Source organism: Anopheles merus, chromosome X, assembly GCF_017562075.2.
Source record: "Anopheles merus strain MAF chromosome X, AmerM5.1, whole genome shotgun sequence".
NCBI lineage: Eukaryota > Metazoa > Arthropoda > Insecta > Diptera > Culicidae > Anopheles > Anopheles merus.
Window position 1 is genome coordinate 4,434,111 of NC_054081.1, and position 14,888 is coordinate 4,448,998.

The 14,888-nt window shown below is 48.4% G+C and overlaps 2 protein-coding genes across 5 annotated transcripts in view; one reads left to right on the top strand and one right to left on the bottom strand.

Annotated features, from left to right (window-relative positions):
* The window catches only part of LOC121603484 (rhophilin-2), a 34,616-nt gene extending 33,474 nt beyond the window's left edge, over positions 1-1,142 (bottom strand). Inside the window, exons 1-2 of one of the 4 annotated variants that reach the window (XM_041932278.1) lie at positions 678-1,142; positions 6-222 (exon numbers count right to left, since the gene is read on the bottom strand). In XM_041932278.1, coding sequence (XP_041788212.1) covers positions 6-62 — 57 coding nt within the window. In that variant the 5' untranslated portion in view covers positions 63-222; positions 678-1,142. Of the gene's footprint in view, positions 1-5 lie in introns of all 4 variants that reach the window. The other 3 variants (XM_041932296.1, XM_041932286.1, XM_041932269.1) reach the window with 3 other exon arrangements.
* An 11,067-nt stretch (positions 1,143-12,209) lies between these two features.
* Positions 12,210-14,880, top strand: LOC121590778 (clusterin-associated protein 1). The gene is made up of 3 exons (XM_041910767.1): positions 12,210-12,500; positions 12,574-13,728; positions 13,820-14,880. The coding sequence occupies exons 1-3, from the start codon at positions 12,479-12,481 to the stop codon at positions 13,936-13,938; spliced, it is 1,296 nt and encodes a 431-aa protein (XP_041766701.1). The 5' UTR covers positions 12,210-12,478; the 3' UTR covers positions 13,939-14,880.
* Positions 14,881-14,888: the final 8 nt, after the last annotated feature.

A 14,888-nucleotide genomic window follows, 5' to 3' on the forward strand; every position in this document is an offset into this window, starting at 1 on the left:
CTTACCCGAATGTAGGGAAACGGGGCCGGTTCCTTTGACTGGTCCTTTTCGTCACTTTCCATTTCACCTGGGCGGGCGGTTTCGTTGAGCGGATTAGAGCCGTCGTTACCGAGGGGTTGAATGGTGTGGTGGAGCTATCTGCGCAGTTCGCTGCTTGATAGATGGTGACGGCGTTCGACGCGGACTTGCCGAAGCTCCCGCCGTTCGTTCGTTTTCTTGTAACTGGATTGATTGTAAAAGCACCTTTTTGTTTTTTGTTGTTTTCCAAATTACAACTAAATGCACAAAAATTGCTCCTACATAAACTCACACAGAGAGGTATAATGTATGCACACAGCACTTATGCACAACTACATAGCCGTCCCCTGGAGTAGGTTGATCGAGGTGATTTGGTGTGCGGTGTGGCGCGATGAGTTGATGGCATCCGCTCCTCGACTATTCCTCCCACGGCACAAAAGCACAGCATACGGGCATCATAAAACATAACCCACACACACACACACACACACACAGACAGACAGAAACACACAAAAGGCACGCTACAACACGCCCAGTTCAGCAGGCACGGGAAAGACACACCGGGACGGTAAAAGGGAATATCCAAAACCACCCTCACGTACACCACACTTTGCCCACCACAACCACACACACACACACACATAAAACACAAAACGCACCCGCACGTTCTCGAGGGGGCGGGAGGAAGCTTTATGCTTATGCTGGGGTTTTTTTTTGTTTTCCTCTTCCTCCTCCTCCGCCTATGCTATTCTCGCGTCCGTTCTCTGGCCTTCTGGACGCGGAGCTATGTATTGGCGACGATCGATGCGGTGTGCGACCGTCGCGAGCAAGCTTTACGTTGGCACTGAAGGGAGAGCGCGATGACGACGAACGCACCCCCACACACAGCAGCGCTCTCCGTGCGCTGGAAGGGAGGGTGAGTTGCGCTGAACACGCGGAGAGCGAGATACGCAGCCCACCCTTCGCAACACGCGGCGGCGAAGCCAGCAACACCGCTTGCGCGAGACGCTCTGTTTGCCGGTTCCTCCAGACTTTCTACCTTGCTGGTGAGCGCGCCGCGGCGCACACGTTGCGGGGGAGCGGTGGGAGGATGGACTCGCCTCGCCTTAGGCGCGTGTCCTCGGGAAAGTCGGAACTACTTAATCGCCCAAGGGTGTGTGAATCAAGCTTGTAAGACAACGCACCAAGCGGTGGCGCGCATTGCATGTGAGGGGGTGATGCGGGATGATGCGAAGCATATCTTGCTGTGTTTTATTTTAAGCTTGGATGTGTGTGTTTTTTTTTTTTTTGCTTAAACAAATGTGGCTCGCGAAGCGCTCAATCTCAAACTCCCACATCCACCCATCTCTCCACGACACAATGGAGTGTTGTAAAGACTACCCCCTCCCTTGATGTTACACAGTCGGAAGCGGGGGAGAAATTCTCAGCACGCAGCACGAATCGTTGCGGATGAGTCATGCCGTCAAATTCGCGATTCTGCGATGAGTCACGAGGCGGTATTGTGCTTAGTGAATGGGTAAAGTTGGCTGGAGTCGGAATCATCCAGAGTCGTCTGGAAGCGTCTGGAGTCGTCGGGAGTTGACTGGAGTCGTCTGGAGTTGTCTGGAGTCGTCTGGAGTCGTCTGTAGTCGTCTGAAGTCGGAGTCTTCCAGTGTCGTCCAAAGTTCTCCGTAGTCGTCTAGAGTCGTCCGAAGTCGTCCGTAGTCATCCGTCCGGAGTCGGAATCGTTCAGAGTTGGTGTTGTCTGGAGTTGTCTGGGAGTCATCCAGTTTTAGTCGTATGAAGTCGTCTAGAGCCGTCTAAAGTCGTCCGTAGTCATCCGGAGTTGTCCGGAATCGTCTGGAGTCGGGGCCGTCCGGAGTCGTCTGGAGTTGTTTGGGCTCGGAGTCATCCAGTCTTAGTCGTCTAGATTCGTCCGTAGTCGTTCGTAGTCGTCTGGAGTCGTTCGGAGTCATCCGGAGTCATCCAGTCTTAGTCGTATGGAGTCATCTGGGCTCGGAATCATCCGGAGTCATCCAGTCTTAGTCGTCCGGAGTCGGCCGGAGGCAGCAGGTGGAATGTTTTTTGGTCACGCATTCACTCCACTATTCTTGGAAGGAAAGGACTGCAACTCCGGGCGACTCCGACTTTTACTCTGGACGACTCCAACTCCGAACGACCCCGACTTCGACTCCGGACGGATCTAGTGGTTTCGAATTTTTGTTTTCTGAAGATCATCATGAAATTAATGAATCTTAGGAAATTTATGATCCATAGACTTAAGATTCAAGATATCTGTTGTAGGCATTCATGAATCTCTTATGTTCTGTACAGCTTATGAGCTTCATAAATAAAAGTCTCGCAAGCCAGTATAGGCTGGCATGACTGCATAGGTCAAATGGCGGGCGTGATTGCTTTACGCAGTCAAATAGAAGAAATAGATCTTCAGTGATTCATACAGCTTCTGAGATTCAAGAAGCTTTATGGATTCAGGATTTTTTGGAGCTTCAAGACGCTTTATGGTTGCAAGAGTTTTTAGAGCTTCCTGAATCTTTGGAGATTCAAGAATCTTCCGAGATTTGAATCACTCATCGCTGTAGGTTCATAAGAATAAATCTCAACGAAAGATTCATAAAGCACAGCACTAGTCGCTCACTGACACGACTCCCCTCAATCGCGATGTCGAGTTCGAAGCTCTTGACTCGAAATCACTCTCTCACGTCACGGGAGCAACGGGCAGGTCGTCGGACGCCCTACATCTAAAGCACACCCGACCGCTCTTTGGGAATCTGACCGAATGGGGTAATTTAAAAAAATAAACCGAAAAGTGAGAGTAAACATTTAAACTGTCGCCGTTGCGCATCAAACTACCGACTACGCCACACATTCGAGCGTGGCTGCACGCGTGTGATGTTGTGCATGAATCGCGGCATAGGCGCACCACACATGTTTGGCATAAATAACCAAAACGCAGGCGCGCGATCGCGCGTACGGTTAAATACAGAGTGTGCAGAGGCCTGCGAACGCATTAGCGTTTCGCTTTTCGCTTGTCGCCGTACAGGTGGGGCAGGAATTTAAATAAGAGATCGGGCGCGCACACCACGGCTCCCCTCTTTTCACTTTCTTCTCGGCACGCGGCTCTGCCGGTGGAATGTGGAATGCCTATGTGTGCGATTTGAAATCGATACCCGAAGCGAGCTGTGGAATCGTTTGATTTTCTTATTTATAACAAAGAAAAAAAAAACAAACTCATGCACGCAAACGCAACGAATTCTAGCTACAAGATAAACCAAATTTGGAAAGGAGAAACAACACATGCACACACACGATTGTGGTTTATCGTTAACTATGTCCTATTTATTAAGAGATTTATTTTTTAAAAATGTGTACCGCGCGAACCGCGTCCTAGCCTTTCTTGCAGGAGGGGTTCGTATTTTGTAACCACGGGCCCGGCGGCTTCCTTCCTCCTTATCGCGCTGATATTATATTACGGTCTTACACGGGGGGAGAGGGGCGGGGGAAATACTGTCTCCTGTGCAGTTTTAAAAGTGGCACTTGCACGCTCTTAACACATTCTTTGTTTTATAAAAATAAATTGGAAAATTTACTCAAAAAAACTATCCACACCGTACTCGAGAAAAACGAAGCCTATACACACCCCTTACAACCACCCGCAAGATTAGGCCTTTCTATGCACAGAGCTGGCTCTTACAGCGTGTTGCAACACACCTGTGTGTGTGTGTGTTCTACCTCGGCTGGAGGGATTCAATGTTGGCCTGTGGTAAATAAAAAAAAAAAGCGCCTGCATTTGCGCCAGTGCGCACTCTTGGACGGTTCCTTCTTCCTTTTGGAAAATGTTCGGCTGGAGCTGGAGGAGCTGCCCTGTCCCTGCCAACACAAAAGCGTACACGGATGCGCATTCGCACGGTGTGTGTAGAGAGACGAAAACGAAGGCTAACTACGGCATGCTGCTAAATTAAAGTACGAAAACGTAAGTATGAGTGAGAGAGAGTGCGGTTAAGGTACATCGTTTTTCTTCTTCTTTTGTTTTGCTTGATTAAGTTGCTTCTCTCTTGCGCGTGCTGCCGCTTTCTTAAATGTAAATGTAGTCCAGTGCAAAAAAAAGAGAGGGAGAAAGAGAGAGAATTGTTACCATACCTAACAGTCGCTTAACTGTTCGCTTAGACGAACAGAATGTTGGAACGTGCTGTGTGTGTGAGAGGAAAAAAAGCGCACACATCGCTTTCTTTAATCGAAAAAAAAAAAAAAAGATAAGGAAGATATGTCTAGGTACTATTCCTATAGCTGCTCCACCGCGTATAAATAATGATATTCAAAAAAAAGCAAATACTATAACCTGCAACCGCTTTGCACGAGCGCGACTAGCCACCGTGAGTTCGAAAATAGCGCCCAGTTTGTTATTACATACTAAAGCAATACTTTTGTGTTTTTTTTTCAAGAATGGATGTAGCTGGCAAATGCACATTAATGAATGCTTTTTTTTTCTTTCTTACGAATTGTATCCTAAATTCGACTAAACTCCGTGATGCTCTGTGTGCACACATATGCAGTGTGTGTGTGTGTGTGTGGGCATTAGATGATGTAACTGTTTGCAACAAAATCTTTTGCGTGCATAATAACAAAAAAAAAAAATCATGCTCACGAGCGTGGGCCGGGGAATGAACGAATGCAAGGGCAACCTGGGAGGGAATGCAGCCTTTAACGCCTTTCCTTTCCCCGTTTTTCCCCCATTTACCTATTCATAATACAATAGCACACAACCACACACACACACACTTCCAAAATTCACTTACCACACTTCTCGTGGCTTGCTCTAGGCTTTCTACTCCGTCGCCCTACCCCCACCACATCGCCTCTAGATCGTCCTCTCCCTATCTCTCTTTCTCTCTCTCTCTCTCTATCGGCCCATCTCTATCATCGGTGTTTTGTAGTGGTCGGCCTACCCTTGTGCCCCTCGCTGTGTTTTAGGCATCCTCCAGCGTGCTCCCGATCGGCCGGAGCACAATCCGCGGATCCGTATCGAGCATCCGGTCCGACTCCTCCGCGCTGCTCATGCACGAGTCCTTGCTGTCCGGCATCAGGTTCCGCCGCTCCTCGTCCTCCTGGCGCGTCGGTATCTCCGACACCGGCGCGTACTGCGTGTGCGACACCAGCGGGTCGGTGCTCGGGTTGAGCGCCAGTATCTGGCCGCCCCCGTTGCCCTGCAGCTGCCGGGCCAGGCCCTGCTTTTTCGACAGCACGCACGGGCAGACGCAGCTGCGGCGCCAGTCCGCCACCTTCACGTAAAGTCCTGCAAAAAAAGAAAAAAGAAACAAAATATACAAATTAGGTAAGTGATGCAGATTGGTTGCGTTTTTTGGTCGCGTTGCTGCAGTGAAAAACGGTACGCTACCGAGGAAAACGATTCCGAACAGCGTGATGATTGCCCCGGTCACGATCAGCCCGACGTCGATGCGCTCCTCCTGCACCTTGCCCTCCGGGTTGATTTCCGGGTGCTGCTCCGCATCGGAGTAGTCTGCCGAGCCGCTAGCAACCAGTGCGATTCCTGCCGAACAAAAATAAAAAAAAAGAGCGGTCAATTAAAAACAAGGTTTGCGGAAGCTTGGCGTCCTCTCACCTGTGGCAAACATGATCAAGCCGAACACCAGTATCGACACCTGGATGGCCGGTTTGCGCAGCATCTTCATCGACGAGACGGCCGTAGTTTGGGCCAGCAGTCCGCCCGCGCTCGGGCGGGCCTCGAACGAGACCGTCGTCGGCTGGTACACGGGTCCACTTTCCGGCATCGTTGTTTGCCTTTTAATTGCTTGTCGTGGTTTTTTTTACGTCGAAGGAGAACGTTAAAATAACGTTAATTCGGCGCGCCAGAGAAAAAGAAAGAAACCTTCCGCGTTCGTGTTTACTGTCTGGGCGCTACGTTCGTTCGTTGCATCTATTTGCTTGCTCTACTTGCTCGGACGGTTTTGTTAACTGCAGCGGGTTAGTGATGGTGTCAACTGGAATGAGAAACAGAAAGGTACATAATTTAACATTATTGTTAAACTAAATTTGGCACACATTTACAGTGCAATTAAATCGCAATGTAGCAAAAGTATTGTTTGTACTTCATTAAATCCATCAATTTTAGATCCATGCAGAGCAATATTCTTCATTTTCATACGCTACATACTCGCGAACGATTAGCTCAGTATAGCCAGCTTGTTATCAAAAGGCAAGTTATTGCAGTTACCTTCTTATCGATACAAGCAAGCGTGTATGTAGAGCGTGTTTAAATTAAAGTGGAGCAATTTATCGGTTCCGTCTAGGGCATAGTGTTAATTGTTCATACTAAAACAAAACTTTACTGATAGTTTGTGCTAGTGATGTGATCTCTGGACCGCATTCACGAATCTGATCCTACTCCGGCTATTGTTAGTCCGATTCCGACTCCGGCAAAATCAGAATCACTAGTTTCGCCCGGAGTCATCCGAAGTCGTGCAGAGTGGTCCACAGTCATACGGGTTCGGCTGGAGTTGAAAACACCCGTCTCCAGACTACTCCGACTCCGAATGACTCCGGATAATTCTGGATGACTCCGGATGACTCTGGATGACTCTAGATGACTTTGGAAGACTACTGAAAACTCGAACTCCGGATGACTCTGGCAGACTTCGGAAGACTCCGGATTATTTTGGAAGACTCTGGATGACTGTAGACGACTCCGGAAGACTTCGGAAGACTACGAATGACTCCAACTCCGGACGACTGTGGATAACTCCGGAGGACTGTGGATAACTCCGGAGGACTCTGGAAGACTTTGGATGACTCAGACTCCGGACGATTCTTGAGAACTTCGCATGACTCAGGAAGACTCCTACTCGAGGGACTCCGGATGACTACGGACGACTCCGGATGACTCCAGAAGACTCATATTCCGAGTGACTCCGGATGACTCCAGTAGACTCATATTCCGAGCGACTCCGGATGACTCCGGACGACTCCGGATGACTCCAGTAGACTCATATTCCGAGCGACTCCGGATGACTCCGGATGACTCCAGAAGACTCCGGATGACTCCAGAAGACTCCTACTCCGAGGGACTCCGGATGACTCCGGATGACTCCGGACGACTCCAGACGACTCCAGACGACTCCGAGCTACTCCGGACGACTCCGGTAGACTCCAGACGACTTTGGATGACTACCATTCGGAGTCGGTTCCGAAATTATCAGAGTCGGATCGGAACTAGTTTGGGCAAGCTTCTTTTTTTTTCGAACGTTGGTAAGTAAAGATTTGCTTCTTTTTCTTTTTAAATAATCTTAAAAACTTAAATCCGTGTGGAACTGTTGAACCGGCTGCACAATATTTTAACTCGAAATTAGTTTAATAAAAAAAGTAACTTTTAAAGGATTTCAGACGATCTTATTGGTTCAAATTACGGAATATTGTTTCCAATAGTTTAAGTTCAAATATTGCAAACAATCATGCAATTGCCACAAGATGTAGGCTCATATTTTATGTTACGAACGGTACAATTCATATTCGAGACAGCCTGTGGACTGGATATGAAGCAAATCAATTGAAAAAATAAGATAAACGTCCGGACTTTGAATTTGAATTGTAATTTGAATCAAAACGGTGCCTGCTTTTAATACATTGACCAATAAAATGCGATAAACTCTTCATTAAAATAACGTACTACCACTTATGATGGCGCTGTTCACGTGCTTTGCCACTTACTATATATGGTAACTAGCGATAGAAAATGTTCTCCGTTATTGTAAGTAAGCAATCTCAGGTCGAGTCATCTGGCTGCAACAGGCTTCAGATACAACAAACCCAATGCATCAAATGCAATCTTAAAACGAGATAATTACGAGCAACAGCTAAGTCTACACCCGCGCCAGTCAGCCCCGTTACCGCGCTATACTTCCAGCAAATCGTTTCGGTAGTACATCGATTCAGCCGCACAGCAGGCCGTGTGCGGTATGAGTCAGTGTATGAACCCAGCCGAGGTTCGCACTCAACATTCATCTATGGCCATGAACCAACGGGTTCCGCTAGGCAGTTAGTCATCGCGGTACCCGACCGGTGGCAGGGCAACGCAAACAAATGAATAAAAAACAGCCGAAACCGGAAGTATCGCACGCGCATACGCAGCATGGCTAAGGTTACTGCCGGCGGGCAGGCAGCCGCGCACACCGTGCGTAAGACGTGTTTGCCGAATGCACCTTGTTTGGCATCGGTGCTTAAAGGCGCTGGTGACGCGCACCTCCAGCATTAATTTTCTTCGCGTGGCGCTTCCTGTCACCTGTAAACGTTTGCGTGATCCTGCCACCGAAGGGAAGTGGTGCTCCCGGGAGGATTATTTGCCTGCGGTCCGTGCCCGGGTTGCGTGGCGCTGCTCGTGACCTTACTATCCTTAACTGGGGCTGGTTAGAGCTATAAATAGCGGTAAATAATTGCGCGCTCCGTTGCCGACCGTATGCTGGAGAGCTGGACGGATGTGGGTGTGGGGGGGGGGGGGGGTGAGATAGGGCCCTAAAAATATGTTTTAAACAGTGTAGCAAACGATCAAACCTATTGGCGCTTGACACGAACGTGTTTTCCCCGCTTTTGACGGAGTGATAATTAGATTTTTGGCTATAACATTCCAGAATGTTCAAACGGGGCGAACATGTTTTGGTTCCAGAAACCCCCACCAAGCGGGAAATGCACTCCACACACACACACACACTTACACACGCGTGCGTCAACACATCAGCATGTTTTTTTCTACTGTTGCAAGAATGTTGCAACACTTTTCTATTAATTTCCCTATCGCTTACGCAGCGTTTGTTGCAGGCGGGGACAAACCGGAAAAGTCTCCCACGGACCGACGGGGCCTTTTCCGATGGCAATACAAGCGGCCACCACTGCACAGCCAGTACGGGGACGATTGCTTCACACAGTGCCGCAATCTCGCAGGGCAAAGGTGTGTAGGCACAAAAGGCGAAACTGCACCCGACACGGCCGCTCTACACACCTCCCTCCACACTGCCCATTTCCTGCGCTGCATCAAGAGTGGGTTGACGGACGAGCAAAGCAGCCCCTCTCGGGGAGAATGGGTTTCTTTTCAACACTTTCTTGGCACCGTATCACCACCGAACTTACCTTTTGCGTTGCGGCCGGGCTTTTTACACGCACAGCTGCACACCTTCTTTCGCGTGCGTTGATTGCTGATCCTGCCGAAGCGGACTGTTGTTTCACCCACCACCTGGAGCTGGCGTTGTACCGTACGAGGGAAAACAAAAACTTTCGTGGGGGCTCCCCGAAAATGCCAAGCTGCCTTGCTGCAGCCCCGAGCGATTGCTGAGAACGCCCAGGTACGTACATAGCGCGCGCGAACGGTGACAGCCAGCGTGGTTTGACATGTACGTCACTCTCTAGTTGGCCTAGCGTGGTGATGGGAAATCGAATACCGGTGATGTAAATCCAGATAAACTTTCCGGAATTGGCTCCAGAATCGGAATCGTCTCCGAAATCGTAATCGACTCCGAAAATAGTTTGAGAACCTCCATATTTGGAAATGTATGAATCGTATAGTTCTATAATTTGTATCGATGGCGCATAGTACCACATTAGACATGTCATTCTAGTGGTATGAATTTTAATTGTTGGAAAATGTATCGTGGGAACGGTCAAGGATGTTGAGACCAGATGGTGGAATACAGAGAATTTTGACTAACCGCCTCTTGACGTGTGGGTTCTTTATCCAGCAGAAGTCGCTATGTCAAATCCTATACATCTTCAAAACTATGCACGTCACCCAAGTAACATTTGGTCGAAATTGTTTTCCCATATCTGCTCGATAAGTACTCGATACGCTTGAAATTGTAGATTTGTGTGTGATGAAGTGTGTTGAAAGCGCCAATATTTGGTGTGTTCGTAAATTACCCAAGCGCCACAGATTAAGCTTAAACGACTGGAAAATTGAATATCCATAGAAAAAAAATGAAAGCTCCACAGCTTCATTGGTTTGATCAATAGATGGCGTATTACAACTCATCATTATATTGCTATCCTTTTCTTGCAATGTGTTTCGACAAGTTGCATTTTATTATGACCTATATAGCCTTCTAACTTTCTGAGCAAAAATCTATATAAATGGTCGTGTGGTTAGATACGTGGGTATCAACACCAATGACCATTGCTCAAATCTCACTTCCCAAGCGCCACAGATTAAGCTTAAACGACTGGAAAATTGAATATCCATAGGAAAAAAATGAAAGCTTCACAGCTTCATTGGTTTGATCAATAGATGGCGTATTACAACTCATCATTATATTGCTATCCTTTTCTTGCAATGTGTTTCGACAAGTTTCATCTTATAATGACCTATATAGCCTTCTAACTTTCTGAGCAAAAATCTATATGAATGGTCGTGTGGTCAGATACGTGGGTATCAACACCAACGACCATTACTCAAATCTCACTTGCTTCAGTACTGGTGGTTTCCGTTGGAGTTTAGTATTTAAACAATCGTATCGCCGTTCTAGTTCTAGCGATGCATAACTTCAATGCGAAACCATACAACAGTACAGAGGAAATGAGAAAGCTCTCCTCCAAGCGATGAAGCTCAACTGGTTGGGGTATCCCACCAACAGATAGCGCCACCAGCTTTTTTGCTATTTTTAGAATGCATGAGTCGTTTGGCGTCTGCTAAACGAAGTCTTTCTATATTCCGTTTAGGTAGAGAACTTGAGTCGTTTAGAAGCCGTTTAGTGGTCGTTTAGTGGATTTGTGGCACTTGGGTTGCTTCAGTGCTGGTGGTTTCCGTTGGAGTTTAGTATTTAAACAATCGTATCGCCGTTCTAGTTCTAGCGATGCATAACTTCAATGCGAAACCATACAACAGTACAGAGGAAATGAGAAAGCTCTCCTCCAAGCGATGAAGCTCAACTGGTTGGGGTATCCCACCAACAGATAGCGCCACCAGCTTTTTTGCTATTTTTAGAATGCATGAGTCGTTTGGCGTCTGCTAAACGAAGTCTTTCTATATTCCGTTTAGGTAGAGAACTTGAGTCGTTTAGAAGCCGTTTAGTGGTCGTTTAGTGGATTTGTGGCACTTGGGTAGACTTTCTTCTATCGATTGACGATGCCGCCGAGCTCATTTTACATTCGTAGCTTTGATATTTTTTTTTATTAAAAACAAAAGCAAATTTTGTGTGACTTTTTTTATAAAAAATCGAAATTATTTAAGTATAAAATAGCTAAATGACCAACTATAACGATAGGAAACATCATTACCGAGCGAATCTAGAAGAAAACAATGGATTTGCCGCATTACAGTAGATTTTAAAGGCCTTTTTCTAAATTCCCTTAAACTGGTGCAGTTTAAGGGAAGTTTAAGGCTCCAGTTTAAGGGAATTTGCTCGAATTTCCGATTATTCGTGCTTGAAAATAACAATTGGGTATGCTTCGACTCCGAATTCCGGATAGATACAGATCATTCCGAATCAGTCCAATGAACTCATCAAGAATTGTATACACGATAATGGACAGTCATTTTGGGAATTAGCAATTGAAATGTCAACCTAAACTACTCGCTTGGACTCTACCGGACTCGTTCAGAATCATTCAGACCCATCCGGACTCATCTGAACTCATCCATAATGATTATCCGGACTGAAGCAAATTGATCCGGATTGCTCCGCACCAAGGTGTTCTAATAGGACAAGGTGAAGTTGCCAAAAAACAAAGAAAATTAGTCTTTTTTTTTTTGCTAAAACGTAACCTAAAATTTATATCGTCCGACTGCGATTCCCATGATTCCAGATGGTACCATTTCTCTACAGTCGGAACCGGAATCTATCTAGCCGGAACCGGAGCGGAACCATGGTTGTGCTGCCGAGAACCCATCTCTAGGCACTTTGCGAATGAAAACAATCGAAACGGATAGGAAAAATGAAAAGCGGAGCAAAAAGGGACAGATAAAGTTAACAAAATTCTGGCTTCTTGTTTTTAAATGAAATGAATTTGATTTTTTCTTCTTATTTTTACTACAATGTTTCTATGTGCTGCATGTTTTTGCTTTGGTGCTTGACAGTCGAATCCCACCGATTTGGAGCGTTGGCGAGCTCGCGAAAACCGGTTTTTGTCTAGCGGGAGCTTGCACGTAAGCTTGCATGTGCCGAGCTATAGTAGCGGGTTCGTTGCTGCAACCGCTTGTATGCGCTCCAATGCAACCGTCGGCTTGATTTGTGTTTACCTTTTTTACTTTCCAAACAAATTTTACGAACGTTCACCTCAAACTACTCGCTGAAGTGTTCAAAAATGCCTAAATCGCTATTTGGTGGCAGCAATATGCGCATTAGCTGGTGTGTTTGTTTTTCCATTCCCCGTCCTAGCATGGTCACCATGGTAACTTGAGGCTGGCAACACACCGACCATCGCAGGGTCAGCTCCATCGCAACCCTCGGCCAGTGCGGACAAATCAATAATGGCGTTCCGGGATGTACGAGGTTGGTGTCGCCGGGGCAGCCCTCCCCCAACCCGAAGCTAACCGTTTTTTTTCGCTCTCGATTGTTTCCCCAGATCTGGCGGAGCAGCTGAAGCTTCTCGGCTACCCGAATAGCATACCGATCTCCGTGCTCAGCACACCGTACGGTGGGCCGGAAAGCTTCAAAGCGTACTCGGACGTGCTGCAGTGGCTGATCAACCGGCTCGAGCCGAACCTGGTGCTGGCGGGCGGAACCCGCACCGAGCAGGAGCGCATCCAGTTCGTCCGGTCGGCGACCGAGTTCCTCGTGACGCGGTCCAGCATCAAGGTGAACCCGCGCAAGCTGTACGCGAGCTCGGTGGCAGCGGCCAAGGAGCTGCTGAAGGTGACGGCCCTGCTGCTCTCCTCGCCCAAGGTGACCGGGCAGGAGGAGGAGCTGATCAAGTCGCACGTCGAGATCGACCTGTCGGACAAGCTCGACGATCTGAAGAAGGTGCGCGGCCTGTCGTCCGAGCTGACGAACCGCGGGGCCGCCCTGTACGATCTGCTGCAGAAGGAGCTGCTCAACCGGGAGGTGCGGAACGTGCAGTCGACCCGCTCGCTCGAGCTCGGTGCCACGGAGAAGATCATCAAGGGTGCGATCGGGTCGCTGCAGTCCCGGCTCGCCAGCGCCCGGGCCGCGCTCGACGGGCTGCGGGCGGACAACGCGAACCTCGCGGCCAAGAGCGCGCGCAAAGCGTCCGAGCTGGAGCGGTCGCGCCAGCGGCTCCAGGCGCTGCAGAAGGTGCGGCCCGCCTACCTGGAGGAGTTCGAGAAGCTCGAGCAGGAGCTGAAGGCCCTGTACGAGCAGTACATCGTGCGGATCCGGTGCGTCGACGCGCTGCGGTCGCAGCTGATCAGCAAGAATCGGACGCCCACGCCGACGTCGCCGGTCGCGCGGATCGCCGACAGCAGCATGACGATCCTGCCCGAGGGGCTGATCGAGTCAGAGGACGAGAACGAGGAGGAGGACGACTTTGACGAGCGGGACGACGTGAAGCTGCGGACGGATCGGCGCGTGCTGCGCAGCGAGCTGCTGAACCGGGATCACCGCGGGTCGACCCGGTTCCGGTCGCGCATCGAGGGCGCCTCGCCGAGCGGCAAGGAGCGGTCGAAGATGATCGGCAGCATCGAGGACGAGCTGGGACCGCTCGACAGCTCGATGAGCTCGGAGGAGTCGGAAAGCGAGCTCGAGATGGGCGGCAATCGATGTAAGTGTGTGCAGGGCAGCGGGTGAAGAACAAGGGCTACTGGAGTTGGTGGTGAACGTATGCATTTCTTTTCTTTCCCCTCCCCCACCAGTGATCGATGGCAGCCTCCGCACCGATGACGACGAGGACGAAAGCTTGGCTAAAATGCCCCGCGAAAGCTCCACCATCAACCGGAGCGCCAAGGTGGACCTGAGCGATGAGGATTTTTAGAGTTTTTTTTTTTTTTTAATGGAATCGCTTTCCCGTTTCGGACACTCAAAACCAGTGCTGCAAAAGGTCACTGTCAATGTCATGAAAAAATCTGACTGGAACAAAATTCATGTCATCGTCACGTACTCAATAGTGATCAGAGGTGATACTCAAAATGATTGGTGTGATCAATGTATGCTTCGTGACATTTTTGCGACACAACGCTTGGTCAGTCATTATGTCATGTCTTTTTTTTTTGCTGTCATCAATTCTCCAATATGTCACTGACATAGTTGTGACAAATTCTGGCTGAATCAAATTCTTGTCAGCATCACCAGCTCTACTGTGATGATCAGAGGTGAGACTCAAACAGTTGGTGCGACCATCACATGCTTGGTGACATTGTGTGCAACCAACACTTGGTCAGTCACTTGGTCGCGACATTTTCAGTCGGTTATCATCCCGATAGTTATCGGAGTGGTTGCAAGAAACAAATTGAGCATGTTTTCTCGCTCTGTGTGACCCGAGAGACAATCAAACCTGACAGAGCGAGAAAGCATGTTCATTTTGCTGCTTGAGACCACACGCTGATTATCATTGGTAGAAAATGTCATAACCAAGTGAGTGATCAAGAGTTGAGTGCTAAACAAAATGTCATCGAATATGTGATTAATCCATCAACTGTTTGAGTCTCATCCCCTGATCATCTCAGTTGTGTACGTGAGCTGATTTGAGCTTCGTTTCAGTCATGACTGTTGGTGACTGTAACGGTGGTATTTGGCAGCATTGTTAACAATCAGAAAAAGTCATGATTATGCTTGTGACGGCGTTAAGCTTAGCTTGTGAGTCAGAGTATCGCGGTTGACTTAAGCACTCGCATTTCGTGTTCGGCATGTCATGACGCATATTCATCGAGTATCAGCAATGAGCATCAAGCTACCACGGATATGTTGATTGTTTTCATTGGTGAA

Excerpts from the sequence above, each read along its gene's own strand:
- LOC121590778 (XM_041910767.1), top strand. The coding sequence starts at position 12,479 with ATGGCGTTCCGGGATGTACGAG. Across the intron at positions 12,501-12,573 it reads GGCGTTCCGGGATGTACGAG|ATCTGGCGGAGCAGCTGAAG; the intron begins GTTGGTGTCGCC and ends TTGTTTCCCCAG. Across the intron at positions 13,729-13,819 it reads CGAGATGGGCGGCAATCGAT|TGATCGATGGCAGCCTCCGC; the intron begins GTAAGTGTGTGC and ends CTCCCCCACCAG.